The sequence below is a fragment of the Leopardus geoffroyi genome, chromosome B1 (genome assembly GCF_018350155.1).
Source record: "Leopardus geoffroyi isolate Oge1 chromosome B1, O.geoffroyi_Oge1_pat1.0, whole genome shotgun sequence".
Lineage (NCBI taxonomy): Eukaryota > Metazoa > Chordata > Mammalia > Carnivora > Felidae > Leopardus > Leopardus geoffroyi.
The window spans coordinates 172,308,585-172,323,158 of record NC_059327.1 but is presented as its reverse complement, the minus strand read 5'-3'; the positions used below and the strand labels follow the sequence as shown (position 1 = coordinate 172,323,158).

Genomic DNA, 14,574 nt, shown 5'->3' with positions numbered 1-14,574 from the left:
AATTACACAGTGAACACCCATAGTCCTGCCTACATCTGGATTCTGTGATTATTTACTGTACATGCTTTATCATGTGTGTATCCATCTCTGTCCTTCAGTTTAGTGATGATCCCTCCCCTGATGATCATTTTAACCAGCTCTTGCTATAGCTGAAGTGGCATGGTAAATGTTACCAAGGATCTTAACAGAGGACAGTAAATTACAAGTAAATAATGTTTTATTGCCACACCCCTTTGTTTACTTTCCAGCCACAAAGTGGCAGAGTTGAACAGTTGGAACAAAGACGGTATGGTCTGAAAATTGAAATAGTTATCTGGTCTTTAGAGAAAGTTTGCCAACCTCTAAGCCATTAGGATTTACTGAGCTTTTTTTTTTTTTCCCCATCTAAAAATTTTTCTTCTCTTGACTTGAGATACAACACTCTCTTCATCTTGGTAGTTGTAGTTGTTCCTTCTTAGTTTCTACAATTATTTCTCTTTTTCCTCCCTCTTAAATATGGTTCCTTGGTTTTGACACTGTTCCTTTTATTTTCCATTATATATGGTAACTTAGGTGATCATATCCATACTGATACGATCACCTGTAAGTTGAGAAAATGTTTAGGCTTTGACCTCTCTCTGAGCCCAAAAGCCTATTCAGAAACAGGATAGCCCTATATGAATGTTTCACTGATACCTCAGCATAGTATTCCCAAAACTGAACCTAGAATCTTAAATCCTGTGAACTTTCCATCCTTATATTATACTATCATCAATTTAAATGTCCACATCACAGACTTGGAATTTCTTTGTCTCCTTTTCTTTTGTTGATTCCATTCCCAGTATCTCTTTCATCATACTTCTCTGATTTGCCTTAGTTCACATTTTTAAAAATATCTCCATTCGACTGCTCTTATACCTACCCCTTCTTCGGCCTCTTCCTTCCCCCATCTTCTACATTGATACCAGTTAGCTTTGTAAAGTACAAATCTTATTTTACTTTACTACTAAAAACCTATTGGAAGCTCTGCTATTACCTACTTGGTAAATCCAGATTCTTTAGTTCGCAGAGCTTTTCCATGATTTGAACTGTCTACAAACCCAGCTTATCTCATCTAAATTCTTACTGTTCCTTGGATTCCTTGCCTTTTCAAGATGGCATTCATTTATACTGGTTATTTCCCCCAATTTGTCATGTTTCCTCTGCCTGAGGAAACTTTCCTGTTAGTAAAACCTGTTCCTTTCCCTTGAAAAGCTGTTCACTCCTTGTTTAATGTATATACTTGTTAATATTATCTGTTTGTCTCAGAGTGCTTAGAATTAGGGTTTTACGTGCTACATATATACACTGTTCATTCCCTCTGGGTAGTCAAAACCATAGCTTGAGTCTCAGCTTTGAGTTCCTATTGGAGATCTGAGCCTCAAAGCCTGAAGTTGGTCTAAGCACTTTCTTCTTGTTCCTAAAACAGTTCAATAATTTGACTTATTCTCTTATTAAGAATTAACATGGTAGAAACTAGGTTTTTCATTTTAATATACAGTAGAAGCTTATCAGTCTTAAAATATTCAATACTTTTAAAAGAAGTATTAAAGTGAATTGAATAGTTATTTTAAAGTCATACGTCACTTGTTAAGTAATGTTGGCCTCAGTTTGAGAATAAATTTATCTCATTCCAATGAGAATGGGAAGTATTACATTTTAAAAGTACTTTATGGTACTTTTAAGAGATAAGTTCATAAACCTTTCAAAACATGCTGTAAATCAGGGCACCTGCCTGGCTTGTTCGGTGGAACACGCGACTCTTGACCTCATGGTTGTAAATTCGAGCCCCAAGTTGGGTGTAGAGGTTACTTAAAAATAAAATCTTTTTTTTTTCCTTTAAGTAGTTTCCATGCCCAACATGGGGCTTGAACTCCCATGATCAAGAGTCCCATGCTCTCCAACTGACCCAGCCAGGTGTCCCCAAAATAAAATCTTTAAAAAAACAAACAGGCATTGCACATGGCATATCCTTAAATCACTGTATGCTAATACAGCTCTAGCAAAACAGTGAAGTCTAGTTGTATTCTGTCATGAACTGTGGTTAGTACAAATGTCAGTTACATTTATTAGTGAATGTCCACCTAGTTTTAGAAGCAAATCATTCTGTTTAGTTGTATAATGTTTGACACTTCACGTCCAACTTCGGCTCTGGTCATCATCTGGAGGTTCATGGGTTCAAGCTCCACATTGGGCTTACATTGGCAGTGCAGAGCTTGCTTGGGATTCCCTCTTTGCCCTTCCCCTGTTTGTGCATGTGCTCTCTCTCTCAAAGTAAATAAACTTAAAAAAAAGAAAAACAAGTTCTTAGGCAATTAAGTATTGAATACTACTACTGTATTGTCATGTCATTTGATTTTTTTCTCCATATAGTACAAACAAAATCCTGAAATGTTCAAACAGACAGCTCGACTTTGGGCACATGTGTATGCTGGAGCACCAGTTTCTAGTCCAGAATACACCAAAAAAATAGAAAACTTATGTGCTATGGGCTTTGATAGGGTAAGTATATAAAAGCATACTTATTTTGATACATTTATTGATTGACTTAAAATTATTGCTGCAAATCCTTGGCTGACAAAAGTGTTTCAAAGATACTCTCTAAATCTAGTTTTGATAAACTTTCTTCTGTTATTATAATCAGTGATTTTTCTTTTCCCTTTGCTAATTCCAGTCATTGGTTTAGGAGTTTTTTATGCACTACAAATGCCAGGCAACTTAAAAAAAAAAAAAGAAAACAAGGTGTGATTTCTCAATATAAAGATAGTGCATGATTCAGTATTTTAAAAATATTTTCTTGAGATTTGATTTTTTTTGTGTCCCCTTTTCTTCTCTACAGAATGCAGTAATAGTGGCCTTGTCTTCAAAATCATGGGATGTAGAGACTGCAACAGAATTGCTTCTGAGTAACTGAGGCATAGAGAAAGAGCTGCTGATATAGTCAAGCTTGCCCTTTCTTGAGGAGCATCAACATCTGTTATTTTTAGGATTCTGCATAGATTTCTTTTAAACTGGCATTCTTGCCTAATGATGTTATCTAGGCACCATTGGAGACTGAAAAAAAAAATCCCTGCTCTGTAAATAAAGCTAATTAAACGTCTGTGTAAATTTAAAAAGGGGAAATACTTTAATTTTTTTCTTAATAGTGTAAAAATTCTTTGAGCTAAGCTGAAACCATGGAAAAAAACATGCTACTTTAGTGTTTAGCAGTGTACCAAGACTAGCAAGAGTTTGCTTCAGGATTTCGTTGAATAATTAAGATAATATTTTGAGTGTGTCAGGGCCATTCAAATTGTTGGTGTTGCATCACAGCTACCTTAACTGTTTTTAACATGGATCCTCTGTGCCTGTGAATTTACTTGCATGCTTGTACTTGACTTCTTAGGATGGGTAGCTGAAAAGACCACCATTTTAAGCATTTGAGAATTCTTAAATATGAGATTTATCCAGAATTGAAGATGGTGACCTATTCAGAGCCTTTTTGTCCTTGTCCACAGACTGGGACACCATATCTATTTTTCCCCCTCTTACCACACACAGCTAATATTCTGATGGTAAATTTGTATTCTGTATTTGTTGGGGAAATAATGCCGCGGGGCATTACCCCTTGCTCCATTTTTAGGTCGTCCATTTGGAATGTTTTGTTACAGTTCTCCACTCCTAAAACTTTCCTATGTGAGTAATAACGTAAAAATGGAGCTGCCAATTTTGTTCCTCTTGCAGAAACAGCAAATATTTGATGTTGCAGTATTCCCAAGATTTAATGAAAGAACCCAACTTAGTTTTTCAGTGAATTTGACATCTTTCTATTTTTAAACTGATGAAATTTTCTTTGAGCTCTTCCAAGGATGCAATCAACTATTTGCAGTTTTTTAGCCTAATTTTGGCTTTATAGAGATTGCTTTATCAGGTACTTTAAAAGTCACTCTTGCTTGCATTTACCCCTATTGACACATGAAAGCTGTGTGGTGTTTTACTGTACATACTTCACATACACATAGGAATAGAAGTGTGTTATAAATCTAGCTTTCTTTATGATGTTTCTGATAATATGAGAATTGAAAACTTTACCTTTTCTTGTACATAGTCAGACTTTCTATTCGTATTAAAGTTACATTTCATTCTAAGTTCAAAAGTTTGAAAATTATTAGTTTTGCAAGCTCAAACACTAATGTGACCATTTTATGAAGACTGAAATGGACTTATGCAGTCAGTTCTATACATAGAAACACAGTTCTTATTAAATTTTCAGGACCAATGCAAAATAACAAAAATGTAATGGAATGAGAATGAATTAAAGTAAGGCTGTATATTGAAAGTCATATTATAAAAGGTTTGCTTTCTTCAAGTGTTATTTATCCTAAATTACAATCGTTAAGTGTTTGCAAAATAATTTTGAACCATAAATTCAGCATAATTTCATTTGACTTCTCAATAATCTTAGAAGCAATAAAAGAACCATTATTAAATATATTGTAATGTTAAAGATGTGAAGGTTCTTCCAAAAACTTGTAAGGCTTTCCTAATTAATAGTAAGCTCTTGTAGTTGATATTATTGCATACTAAACACAAGTTGGTATGTTTTTTTCCCCTATGTGTTTGCTTAAGTATAAATTCCTTTATACAATCACCTCCTTTAATTGTTATAGTTTAGTTACTTTCTAAGATGCCAAAGGAAATAAGATTTTTCTTTATTTATTTTAAATAGCTAAAACCTTGTACTTTATATTTTGAAGTAAGGTTGGGATTGTGTGAAAATGTGAACAGTTTTGTTCTACTGTTGGTTAGAATTAACTTTTTTTTTTTTTTTTAAGTGGAGGGTGGCTTGGTAATACTTGGATTATTTTTAATATCAAACACATCTACCCAATTTACTATTTGCCTGTATTATCAGGGTATATTTAATTCTCCTGTGGTTAGACAAAAGAACGAACTCAGAGATTACTAAAGTCAAGCATTACATACTTAGCTTTTGGAGGCAGCTATACCTTTATACCTTGCCTTTGATTTTTATGCATATTAACCCCATCTACTCCTCCTAACTACTCAGTGCCCAGGAAATTGAAAAGTACAATACTTGGTATGAGAGGTTCTCCATAATGCAGTTTTCATTTCAAAAATTTATTTACCTCATTTACATTAAATGTGATAATTCCTCTTTCTGATGTATTTCCCACTGCCCTTCTTCTTTTTTATTTCTCTACAGATAGATGTATTTCCCCAAACATAGAAATTAAGGCAATTGCTTTTTTTCCTTTGGTCTTACATGTTTAGGAAAAGGACACTGAAAGTGCAGGTCTAGGGGAAAGGTACCCTGGTAGAAATTATTTTTATAATTCTCAGTTTTTTGTGATTCGTCGGTTGTAAAGGCCTCAAAAATTATGGTTAAATATATATATATAAATTTATATATATATATAAATTTATATATATATATAAATTTATATATAAATATATAAACTATGTACAAGAATATATATATATCCTTGTACATAGTCAAGAATATTTATATATATAAAATAGTATCTCATTTAGAGCAGGCAGATTTGCTAGAGGTCACTGATAATCTAGTAGGCTTTTATTATAATTGGGTCTATTTCCTGGGTATGTGCCCGACTTTTAAAAGGACAAATACTTGTATAGTATTTCACTACAGATTACTGAATGAATGAATAGCAATTTGTCACCCAAATAAATATACAGTAGATGGTTTATAAATATTTGAGGAACTTTGTACTAAATTAGATTCTGAGTTGGCTACCCAAAATATTTGGAATTGTGACTGTGGTTTACTTAAACGCATAACACATAAAAGTATGTATATGTTTGGATTCTGAGTATTTTGCTTTTGAGGAGAGTAATCTATGAAATGAACCTAAGACTGACTTTTTTTCTTTTTGGAAGTATTTCACATTTGTGATTGTTGGTGGCGCTTAAAACTATGCAAAAATAATTTTTTTAAAGTAACTCTAAGAAAGAATTGGCATTTAAACTGGATATTGCTTATTTTATGCACTACAGAATACAACATATTGTGTTACTATTTAGGCTGCTTATTAATAAGTTTATCGATGTGAAAAAGCAGATCTTGGCTATAAGTGTATGCCTGATTTTGAGCTTTTAAAACTCTGCAATAGGGGTATGATTATGATTCCACAATACAGGAAATTATAGGAATACAATAAAGCATTTTTATTGTTTTAAAGATTTAAGATGGATTCAGGCACGGAAGGGTTGGAGCCAGGTATACTTTCTTGTACAAAGATGGAATCAATGTTTGGATGTGAAAAAGGAAGCTGTTTACAGTTAATTTTATTTCATGGACTTTAGAAAATGATGTTGTATTAATCACTTTTTCTAGTTCAAGAAATTTCAATTCCAGGGTACAAACCATTGATTTAAAAAATTTGCATTTCCATTCCTTTAGTACCAGTTTAAAATAAATGCTTAACATCAACTGTTTGCTATCACTGGGGAAGAAGGCAATTTGAAGTACTTACTGATAAATGGCCTTTTTCTCAAATGTTACTTTTCTGCAGTGTCTAACACATAATGTCACATGTTCTGTTTGCACTGTTGCAATATGGATCAAAAATCTTGTGGCATAGGGATAGGGGAATGTTAGTATCTCCCTTGTCCTGTTTGTTCTGTTACTACTTTATTGGACTGATCTACCCTCATAAACCTGTGATCACCTAAATGTAAGTTGTGAATGTGTCACCTTTTGCTTGGTTATTTCAACCATGCTGCTATATATAATCAGGTGTGGCACAGTTTATCAGTTTGGTTCTAGGGGGTGAGTGAATACAAATCATTGCACTGTGCTGTTAAACGATCCTTGTGTGCTTGCTGTTACCTACTTTTTACAGGCATCATAATAAAAGCTAGACTATTTCTTTGGGGGGAAAGAGACTTATTTAATGTAATTTAAAGACTTTTCCAATAGAAAATGAAATACTATTGAAAATATCTATTTTTTAGCTTTCAGCAATTGATGGTGCTTTGTTGTGGTGTCTGCTGGAAGTCTACTGCCATTATAGGGATTCTCATTAACCTCACTGAGAAAGAACCTTGCTTGTTAGCTTCTCTAGATCTCTATTCTAAACAATCTGTTAGTGATGATAAATTCTGTAGGAGGGTCTATTCTGAGCCATTAACTTCCTGTAAGGGGAAAATGGGTGGGTTAACCAGAAAGACCATTGAAACAGGGTGGGTTATGGGTGGAGGGTCGGGTATTTGTCTTGAGAATTAAAAGCTACGAAACACTTTTGTACACAACTGATTTTTTAAAAAATAAACACATTTTTAAAGATGTTGAATTTTTTTTCCCCCTTACTGGGAATTCTTAAAAATAAATGCATGCATGTTTTCCCCTGAAAATGGTTATATCTTCTTTCTGGGTACTCCTCTTAGGGATAGGCAGTTAAGCTTCCACATTGCTTTGAGCAAGAAAAGAACCAAGTAGATAGGTCTCTTAGACAAAGTTCATAGTGATGAGCATATGATGATAAGTGGAATAAATTATATTGGGTCTTTGAATTTAAAACTGCATTGAAACTGTTGAATTCTAAAGTTATTTATTTGAAAATAGAACATTGGTTAGGTTCAAATCCAAAATTTAGAGTAATCCAGAATGAATCTGTACTGAAAGTAATGTTTATTCTTTTTTTATATATACACAGAAATCATTCTGGAAATGAGGGTGCCTGTTACCATGGAAAAAACTGAATTGTTTCAGAAAGTCCTGGGTTACTATCCTTGGATTACCCCCTACCTCCAATTCTGATAATTAAGAGAGGCTATGTTGGTTAGGGTTTGTACTAGTTCTTTCACAGGGCGAATCTGATTGTTACTTTATGTCTCTAGGGCATTCATAACCAGCTTTCAGCAGACCTATGACTTTTCTGTAGCCTGGAGATGGAATTGCTCCTGGCTGGAATACCAGCATGAAGTCCTCTTTTCATGGAGCAAGCTGAATCTTTACATAATAAATCAAGAATAACAGATGGAATTCAAGTGAGCTCTCATACCCATCCCTAGCAAAGGATGGTCAGTCAGGTTTAAAGATTTTCAGTGAAAAGCATGAAATTTACTGATCCCTTTTAGAAGTATATCCCACAGTAATGTATCTGCTCATGGATTTATGTAATGTTCAATTTACCCCATTTAATTTCAGTAAAAATACATTAAAGCACAACTTAACTCTATTTAATCTTCCTATTGTAAATTATCTTTTAATTAGATACAGAACCAAGGTCAAGAAAGCCAAGCTGTTTAAATACTCTGTACAATATTTGTAGAGCCTTTTTTAAAGTATACATAGGTAAAGCAAGACAAGTACTATAAAACTGGACATTGGAGAAACCCAAAGTATATTTTAATTCTTACAGCTAATATACCAAATACTGTGTTTCTCATTTACAGCATAAAAGCTTTGCTGCATATGCAGAATATACCTACCTTGATTGAAGGGCAGCTAGCAGTGTCTTTTCTTCACATACACCGCTAACATAGAGTTGTTGAGTTATTGTATTTGTTCCTCAGTTCATTTTTAATATGTGAGATCTATATATTCCTTTTGGTACACATTATTATTTGCATTAGATGAGTGACCTTTGTGTCTTGAGCAATATTGAGGAGCAAGAGTAATGACATTGGCATTGCACCGATATTCTTCTAACAATATAGAATTCTAGAATTTTAAGGAGAAAGGGTGACCTTACGGTCTCATTCCTTTATATATATATGTAATTAAATGAGTTAGATACCCAGAGACATGGGGGTTTTGTTGTAAACCCATCATACTGTTATTTATATGTCCCTACTAAACTTGGTAGCATTTTAAGACCTGTAATGCTATTCTTGTTTTCCTTAAAAATAGGAAATATGGAGGGATCATTTGCAAGCATGAAAAGGAAAACCAGTTCAGGTGGGAGTAAGGTCTTCAAGGAAAGTGTACCCAAACCAGTCAAACCAATGGTATGAATTAAACAATGTTTTGGTAAACTAATTTCAACCGTAATTAAGGTTCCATGACTCCTGATGTTGCTTTACATGTACCAAACATACTTTTTTTTCTGTTTTTGGAGTAAGAAAATAGCATTCTTTGTTTATCAAACCCATAAAAAATGACCTTTTTAAACCATAAAATCTAATTGACCCTAAAAACTATTTCATTCCATTTTTTTATTTTAATATTTTATTCCACCTCAGTTACTTCTATAGTTGTATGTCATACTTCTGTGTATATGAGGAGAGCTGTAGCTCCTTTCAGGTCAGCCTTAAGATGTCATGGCACAGAAGTAGTCAGAAGGCAACATTTTTTATAAAGGAACGAATTTGGAGTGCCTTGCTGGCTCAGTTGGTAGAGCATGCGGCTCTTGATCATGGGGTTGTGAGTACAAGCCCTACACTGGGGATAGGACTTACTTCTCCCCCACCCCAACCCCCATAAAAGAAAAAATGAATTCAGGGTAATAGTAATTAGCATGGTTGATTTTCCTTTAAAAATGTTTTCCAAATGATAAATGTGTATTTTTAACAACCATCAGTAGGGAAGAGTTCATAGTGGAAAATCTATAATCCTTTTCCTACCTGTAGTACTAATCCATTGAGACCATAGCTTTTAAATGTTTTGGTGGGTTTTTTTAAATATGTATTTTTAAGTTTACTTAAGGAACCTCTACCCCCAAAGTGGGGCTCGAACTCAGGACTCCAAGATCAAGAGTTGCATGCTCTTCCAGCTGAGCCAGCATTAGAAGCCACTAAATGTTTCCGGTTTTTGTTTTTATTTTACCTAAGCAATGTACTCACCTCTCTGTAAGTAACTCTAGGCTTTGTTGTTAACACTAAGTTAATTATATTTCTGTGCCATCAATTATACCTACTATCTCTTGACCTCCCTATCTTTGTCCCTAACCTTTACCTTCATTTAGTACAGATGGTCCCTGACTTAGAATGGTTTGATTTACTTTTTTTTTTTTTAACTTTATGGTGGTGTGCAAAAGCAATATGCATTCATTAGAAGCTATACTTTGGATTTTGGTCTTTTCCTGGGTTAGTAGTATGCAGTATGATATTCTCTTACAATGCTGGGCAGTAGAAGTGATCTGCAGATGTCAGCCACATGATTATGAGGGTAAATAATGATACACTTAGAACCTTTCTGCACACATATAGCCATCCTGTTTTTTACGGTTAGTGCAGTATTCAATAAATTACATGAAGTATTCACTTCATTATAAAATTGACTTTGTGTTAAATTATTTGGCCCAACTGTAGGCCAATGTAAGTGTTTTGAGAATGTTTAAAATAGGCTAAGCTGTAATGTTAGGTATATTAAGTGCATTTTCAATTTATGATATTTTCAGCTTACTATTGTTTTAATGGTACATAACTCCATTGTAAATTGAGGAATATCTGTAATGGAATTTAGGTTGAGGGAGGACTGTTGCATACATGAAAGCATTGAGAAAGTAGGGTGACTTTGGGGGCAGGATATGTATAGGTGAGGGGCACCTACTCGAATAGAAATTGCTTTGAAACTGATGTAGAGTTAAAGAAAAAGTAAACTGAAAACAAGGAAGTTATATCTAGATTGAGGTAATAATTAGAAGGTGAAGATAGAAGGAAAAGATTATGAAAGGAAGGAAAGGCAAAATGATGAAAAGGCACAAAGATCAAGGTTTTAAACCTGAGAAGGGCAGGGTAGGAAGGGAAAAGAGTGCTGTGTGGGAGGGAAGACATCCATGTAGGGACTGCAACCAAAAACCTTATCCCTAAATGGTAATCCTTTTTAATGTGCCCACGTTGCCCTTCCAACCTTCTATCACCAACTCTCAGCTTAATTCAGTAGATTAATACTTTGTTCACTGGGCCTTTGAGGAGCTGCTTCTTTTTCCAGACATAACTCCTTATACTCTTTATTACTTTCCATAGGTCTTATTTAGATTTTTTACATCACCCAGCAGTTCTTTTTCCCAATACCTCTTTCCATTAAACTGTTTATGCTTTTTTTTTTTTTTTCTCTTCTGCCTATTTCACTTTCTGTCATACTTAACAAATGCTGCTTCCTGAATAGTTTGCTTCCTTGACCTTTTCTTTAGTCTTTAACTCTGACAGTTTAGGTCTGGCTTACATCATTAATATGAAAATTGGTCTGAAAATTCTGCAGCCTTTCGAATTAGAGATAACAAAAAAAACGAGCACTTGTCCAGAGGTAACATGATGACAGGCATTGTCAGACTGAGAATATGGGTTTTCTAGCCAAAATCTTTCTTGTTTTATTTTAAAAGCATTTTGTGTGTGTATGATAAAAATATGCTCATTCAGGAAACTTAGACTTAAATTAAGTCCTAATCCTATTTCCTAGAATTTACTTAATATTCTGGAGTATTCTTTAATGTACTGTTTTTATACAACTAAGCCAATACTTGTCAATATTCAGCTTTTTAAAACATCACAGCTCTTTAAAAATTTTTTATGTAAATATTTTAAATGGCTATAGGTAAGCCATTGAGTAGGGTTATCATATTTTACATACCAGTTACCCTACTAGAGGTGTAGATTGTTTTGGATTTTTCTCTGTTACACATTATGCTGCATGGGCTTCTGATTAAAAACATGATGAGTACCACAAATGCTTTAATACTAGCTTCCTCCTAAAACTGAACTGAAATGACATATTTTTAAAAGTAGTAATCTATAGAGACGAAGCATGGAAAAGAAAACAATGCCAGAATACTTTTGGAAGATGGAAAGCAGACAGGAGTAGAAACTGATTTAGTAGTAGAGCACATGTAGTTCAAACCTAATTGTCTACAGGAGTGTTTATTTTAAAAGCAAGATGATTTGTTCCTTAAGACTCAAAGACCTAGAGCTAGGAGAAAACAGACCTTGGAGAATGTGGGTATGAAATGTTGGGCTGGGAGTGGGGATTGGTTGACAATGTATTTCCTTCTACCCAGTAAGGTAAGTAGCTAGGTTACTACTCTATCCTTACCATGGAAGTAGAAGTACTCTTGAGAATTTAAAACAAGTCTTCAGATTGAGATACTGTTATAGATTGGAAATGGAGATCAATTAAAATTCTGTATACTTGGATGGTAGATTCCTGGTTTCTAGAATGCTGACAGTTAAGTCTCAGGGAAAAGGAGACAGGATCCTTTTCTATAGAAATTCCATCATCCCAGAGAAAAGACCTTCAAAGAGATTCAGACATTTGGAGATTTTCCAATGAGAAAGCAAAGTTCCCTACCCAGTGAACCTCAAAGTATGAACAAACTCAAGAATTACCAGATTAAAAAAAAAATTTTTTTTTAACATTTTTGAGAGAAAGAAGGAGACACAGAATCTGAAGCACACTCCATGCTCCAGTATGTCAGCACAGAGCCTGACATGGGACTGGAACTCGTGAACCGTGAGATAATGACCTGAGCCGAAGTCCGATGCTTAACTGACCGAGCCACCCCTCAAGAATCACCAGATTTTTGAAGATTGCTCCACCAGTAATGACCAAGACCAAAACAGGATCAATACAGGGAGAAGAAAATCTGAAAATATAACTGTCTTCAAAGATAAGATACTGCATCCATGAGAAAAGTACAGAATGCTTTATATAGATTTTGTAAATTATAGTTCACATAAAATTTAGTTAAAACATTTGAAGTTTAAGGAGTATAATAAAAATTTTAAAATACAGAATGTTTGAAATTACAAGACCAGAAGGTTCAACATCTGGCTAATGGGACTTCTTAAAATGGAATGAGGCAAAGTATTAAAAAAATAATCAGGGAGGTGCTCCTGGGTGGCTCAGTGGTTATATGTCTGACTTCAGCTCAGGTCATGAACTCACCGTTTGAGCTCTACGCTGGGCTCTGCGCTGACAGTGTGGAACCTGTTGGGATTCTCTCTCTCTCTCTCTCTCTCTCTGCCATTTAAGGACACTCCTCTCTACTTTGAAAAAGCCTACTGCACACCCCACACAATGAATGAAAAAACACCCACAGCAGGACATATTTTGTTTCAGAACATTAGGAAAATGAGACAACCCAAAAAATGGAATTGGGTATAAGAATTTCATCGTTTCTTAATGATACGGGAAGCTAGGACAATGAAGCAGTGACTTAGAAGTTTTGAGTCAAAATTATTATTTTTTAATATTTATTTTGAGAGTGAAGAGGGTAAGGGTAGAGAAGACCATCACAAGCAGGCTCTGTGCTGTCAGTGCAGAGCAGGACTTTGGGCTTAAATTCAAACCATGAGATCATGACCTGAGCTGAAATCAAGATGCCCAACTGAGCTACCAAGGCACCCGAGTCAAAATTATTTCTAAGTATTCCCAGCTGAGGTGTCTGTAGACTAAAGATACTTTCATATATTCAAGGTCTCAAAACATTTTCGTCTTTCATTATCTTTTTCCTGGGAAGCACCTAAATGATACACTCGCCAAAATGGAGGAGTAAGCCATACAAAAGAAAGACAGCTACAACATAGGAGCTGGTTATGTCTGGAATGAGTGAAGAGAAATCCAGAATGTCAGCTGTGCAGCAAGCCTAAGCAGCCATTCCAATACATAGAGGACCAGAAGGATGAAATAGTCTGGAGAAGATCAACAAAATGAAAGGAGATGATATATTATCTAATATATTTTTACCATGTATAAAATTACATTGCAATTAACTGGAATGCAAGGAAAAAATTAACAATATTGGGTACATAGAAAAGTAATCAAAAAGAAAAAAATGTAAAAAAGGTATGGTCTTTTGGCAATCAATAACCATATAGTCCTAATGTAAACTATTATATCAGAGTTGTCAAATACTAAGACATGAAGAAAGGAAATGGTCTGTCTTTATGTTTTAAATCAGTGAATACAAATGTAGTATAAGTTTTCATACTATTTTGAAAATGTCTTTATAGAATGCAATGAGATACGTGTGTCAAGATATGCTGTGTGCTTTTAACAGACTTGCTGAGATGTAATCACATACCATATTATTCACCTATTTAAAATGCACAGTTCAGTGGTTTTTAGCATATTCAGAGTCAGGCATCTGTTAGCTCGATTCTAGTCCATTTTCATTACCCCAAAACAAAACTCTGCAGCCTTTTACTAGTCATGTGTTTTTTAACAATCTTTCAGGGGGCACCTGGATGGCTCAGTTTGTTGGACGTCTGACTGTTGATTTCCGTTCCGGTTATGATCCCAGGGTTCAAGGGTTCGAGCCCTGCATCAGGCTCTGCACTGACAGTGTGCAGCCTGCTTGGGGTTCTCTCTCTCCCTCTCTGCCCCTACCCCGTGCTCTCTTTTTCTCAAAAGTAAATGAATAAACTTTAAAAAGGAATCTTTTAGGAGCTGCTGGGTGGCATAGTTGGTTAAGCGTCGGACTCTTGATCTCATCTCAGATCTTGATCTCAGGGCCGTAAGTTCACGTGTCACTTTGGGCTCCGCACTGGGAGTGAAGCCTACCTTAAAAATCTTTTAGTAATAGTTCACTTAAAATCTATACTTATTACTTTGATAAAATAAAAAATGTATCAAACTACTCTTTTTTT

General features: G+C 34.7%; 1 protein-coding gene across 1 annotated transcript in view; it reads left to right on the top strand.

Moving 5' to 3' along the window:
- Positions 1 to 6,912, top strand: part of UBE2K (ubiquitin conjugating enzyme E2 K) — a 69,012-nt gene extending 62,100 nt beyond the window's left edge. The window contains exons 6-7 of the mRNA XM_045474987.1: positions 2,392 to 2,520; positions 2,858 to 6,912. Coding sequence (XP_045330943.1) covers positions 2,392 to 2,520; positions 2,858 to 2,932 — 204 coding nt within the window. The 3' untranslated portion in view covers positions 2,933 to 6,912. The remainder of the gene's footprint in view (positions 1 to 2,391; positions 2,521 to 2,857) is intronic.
- Positions 6,913 to 14,574: the final 7,662 nt, after the last annotated feature.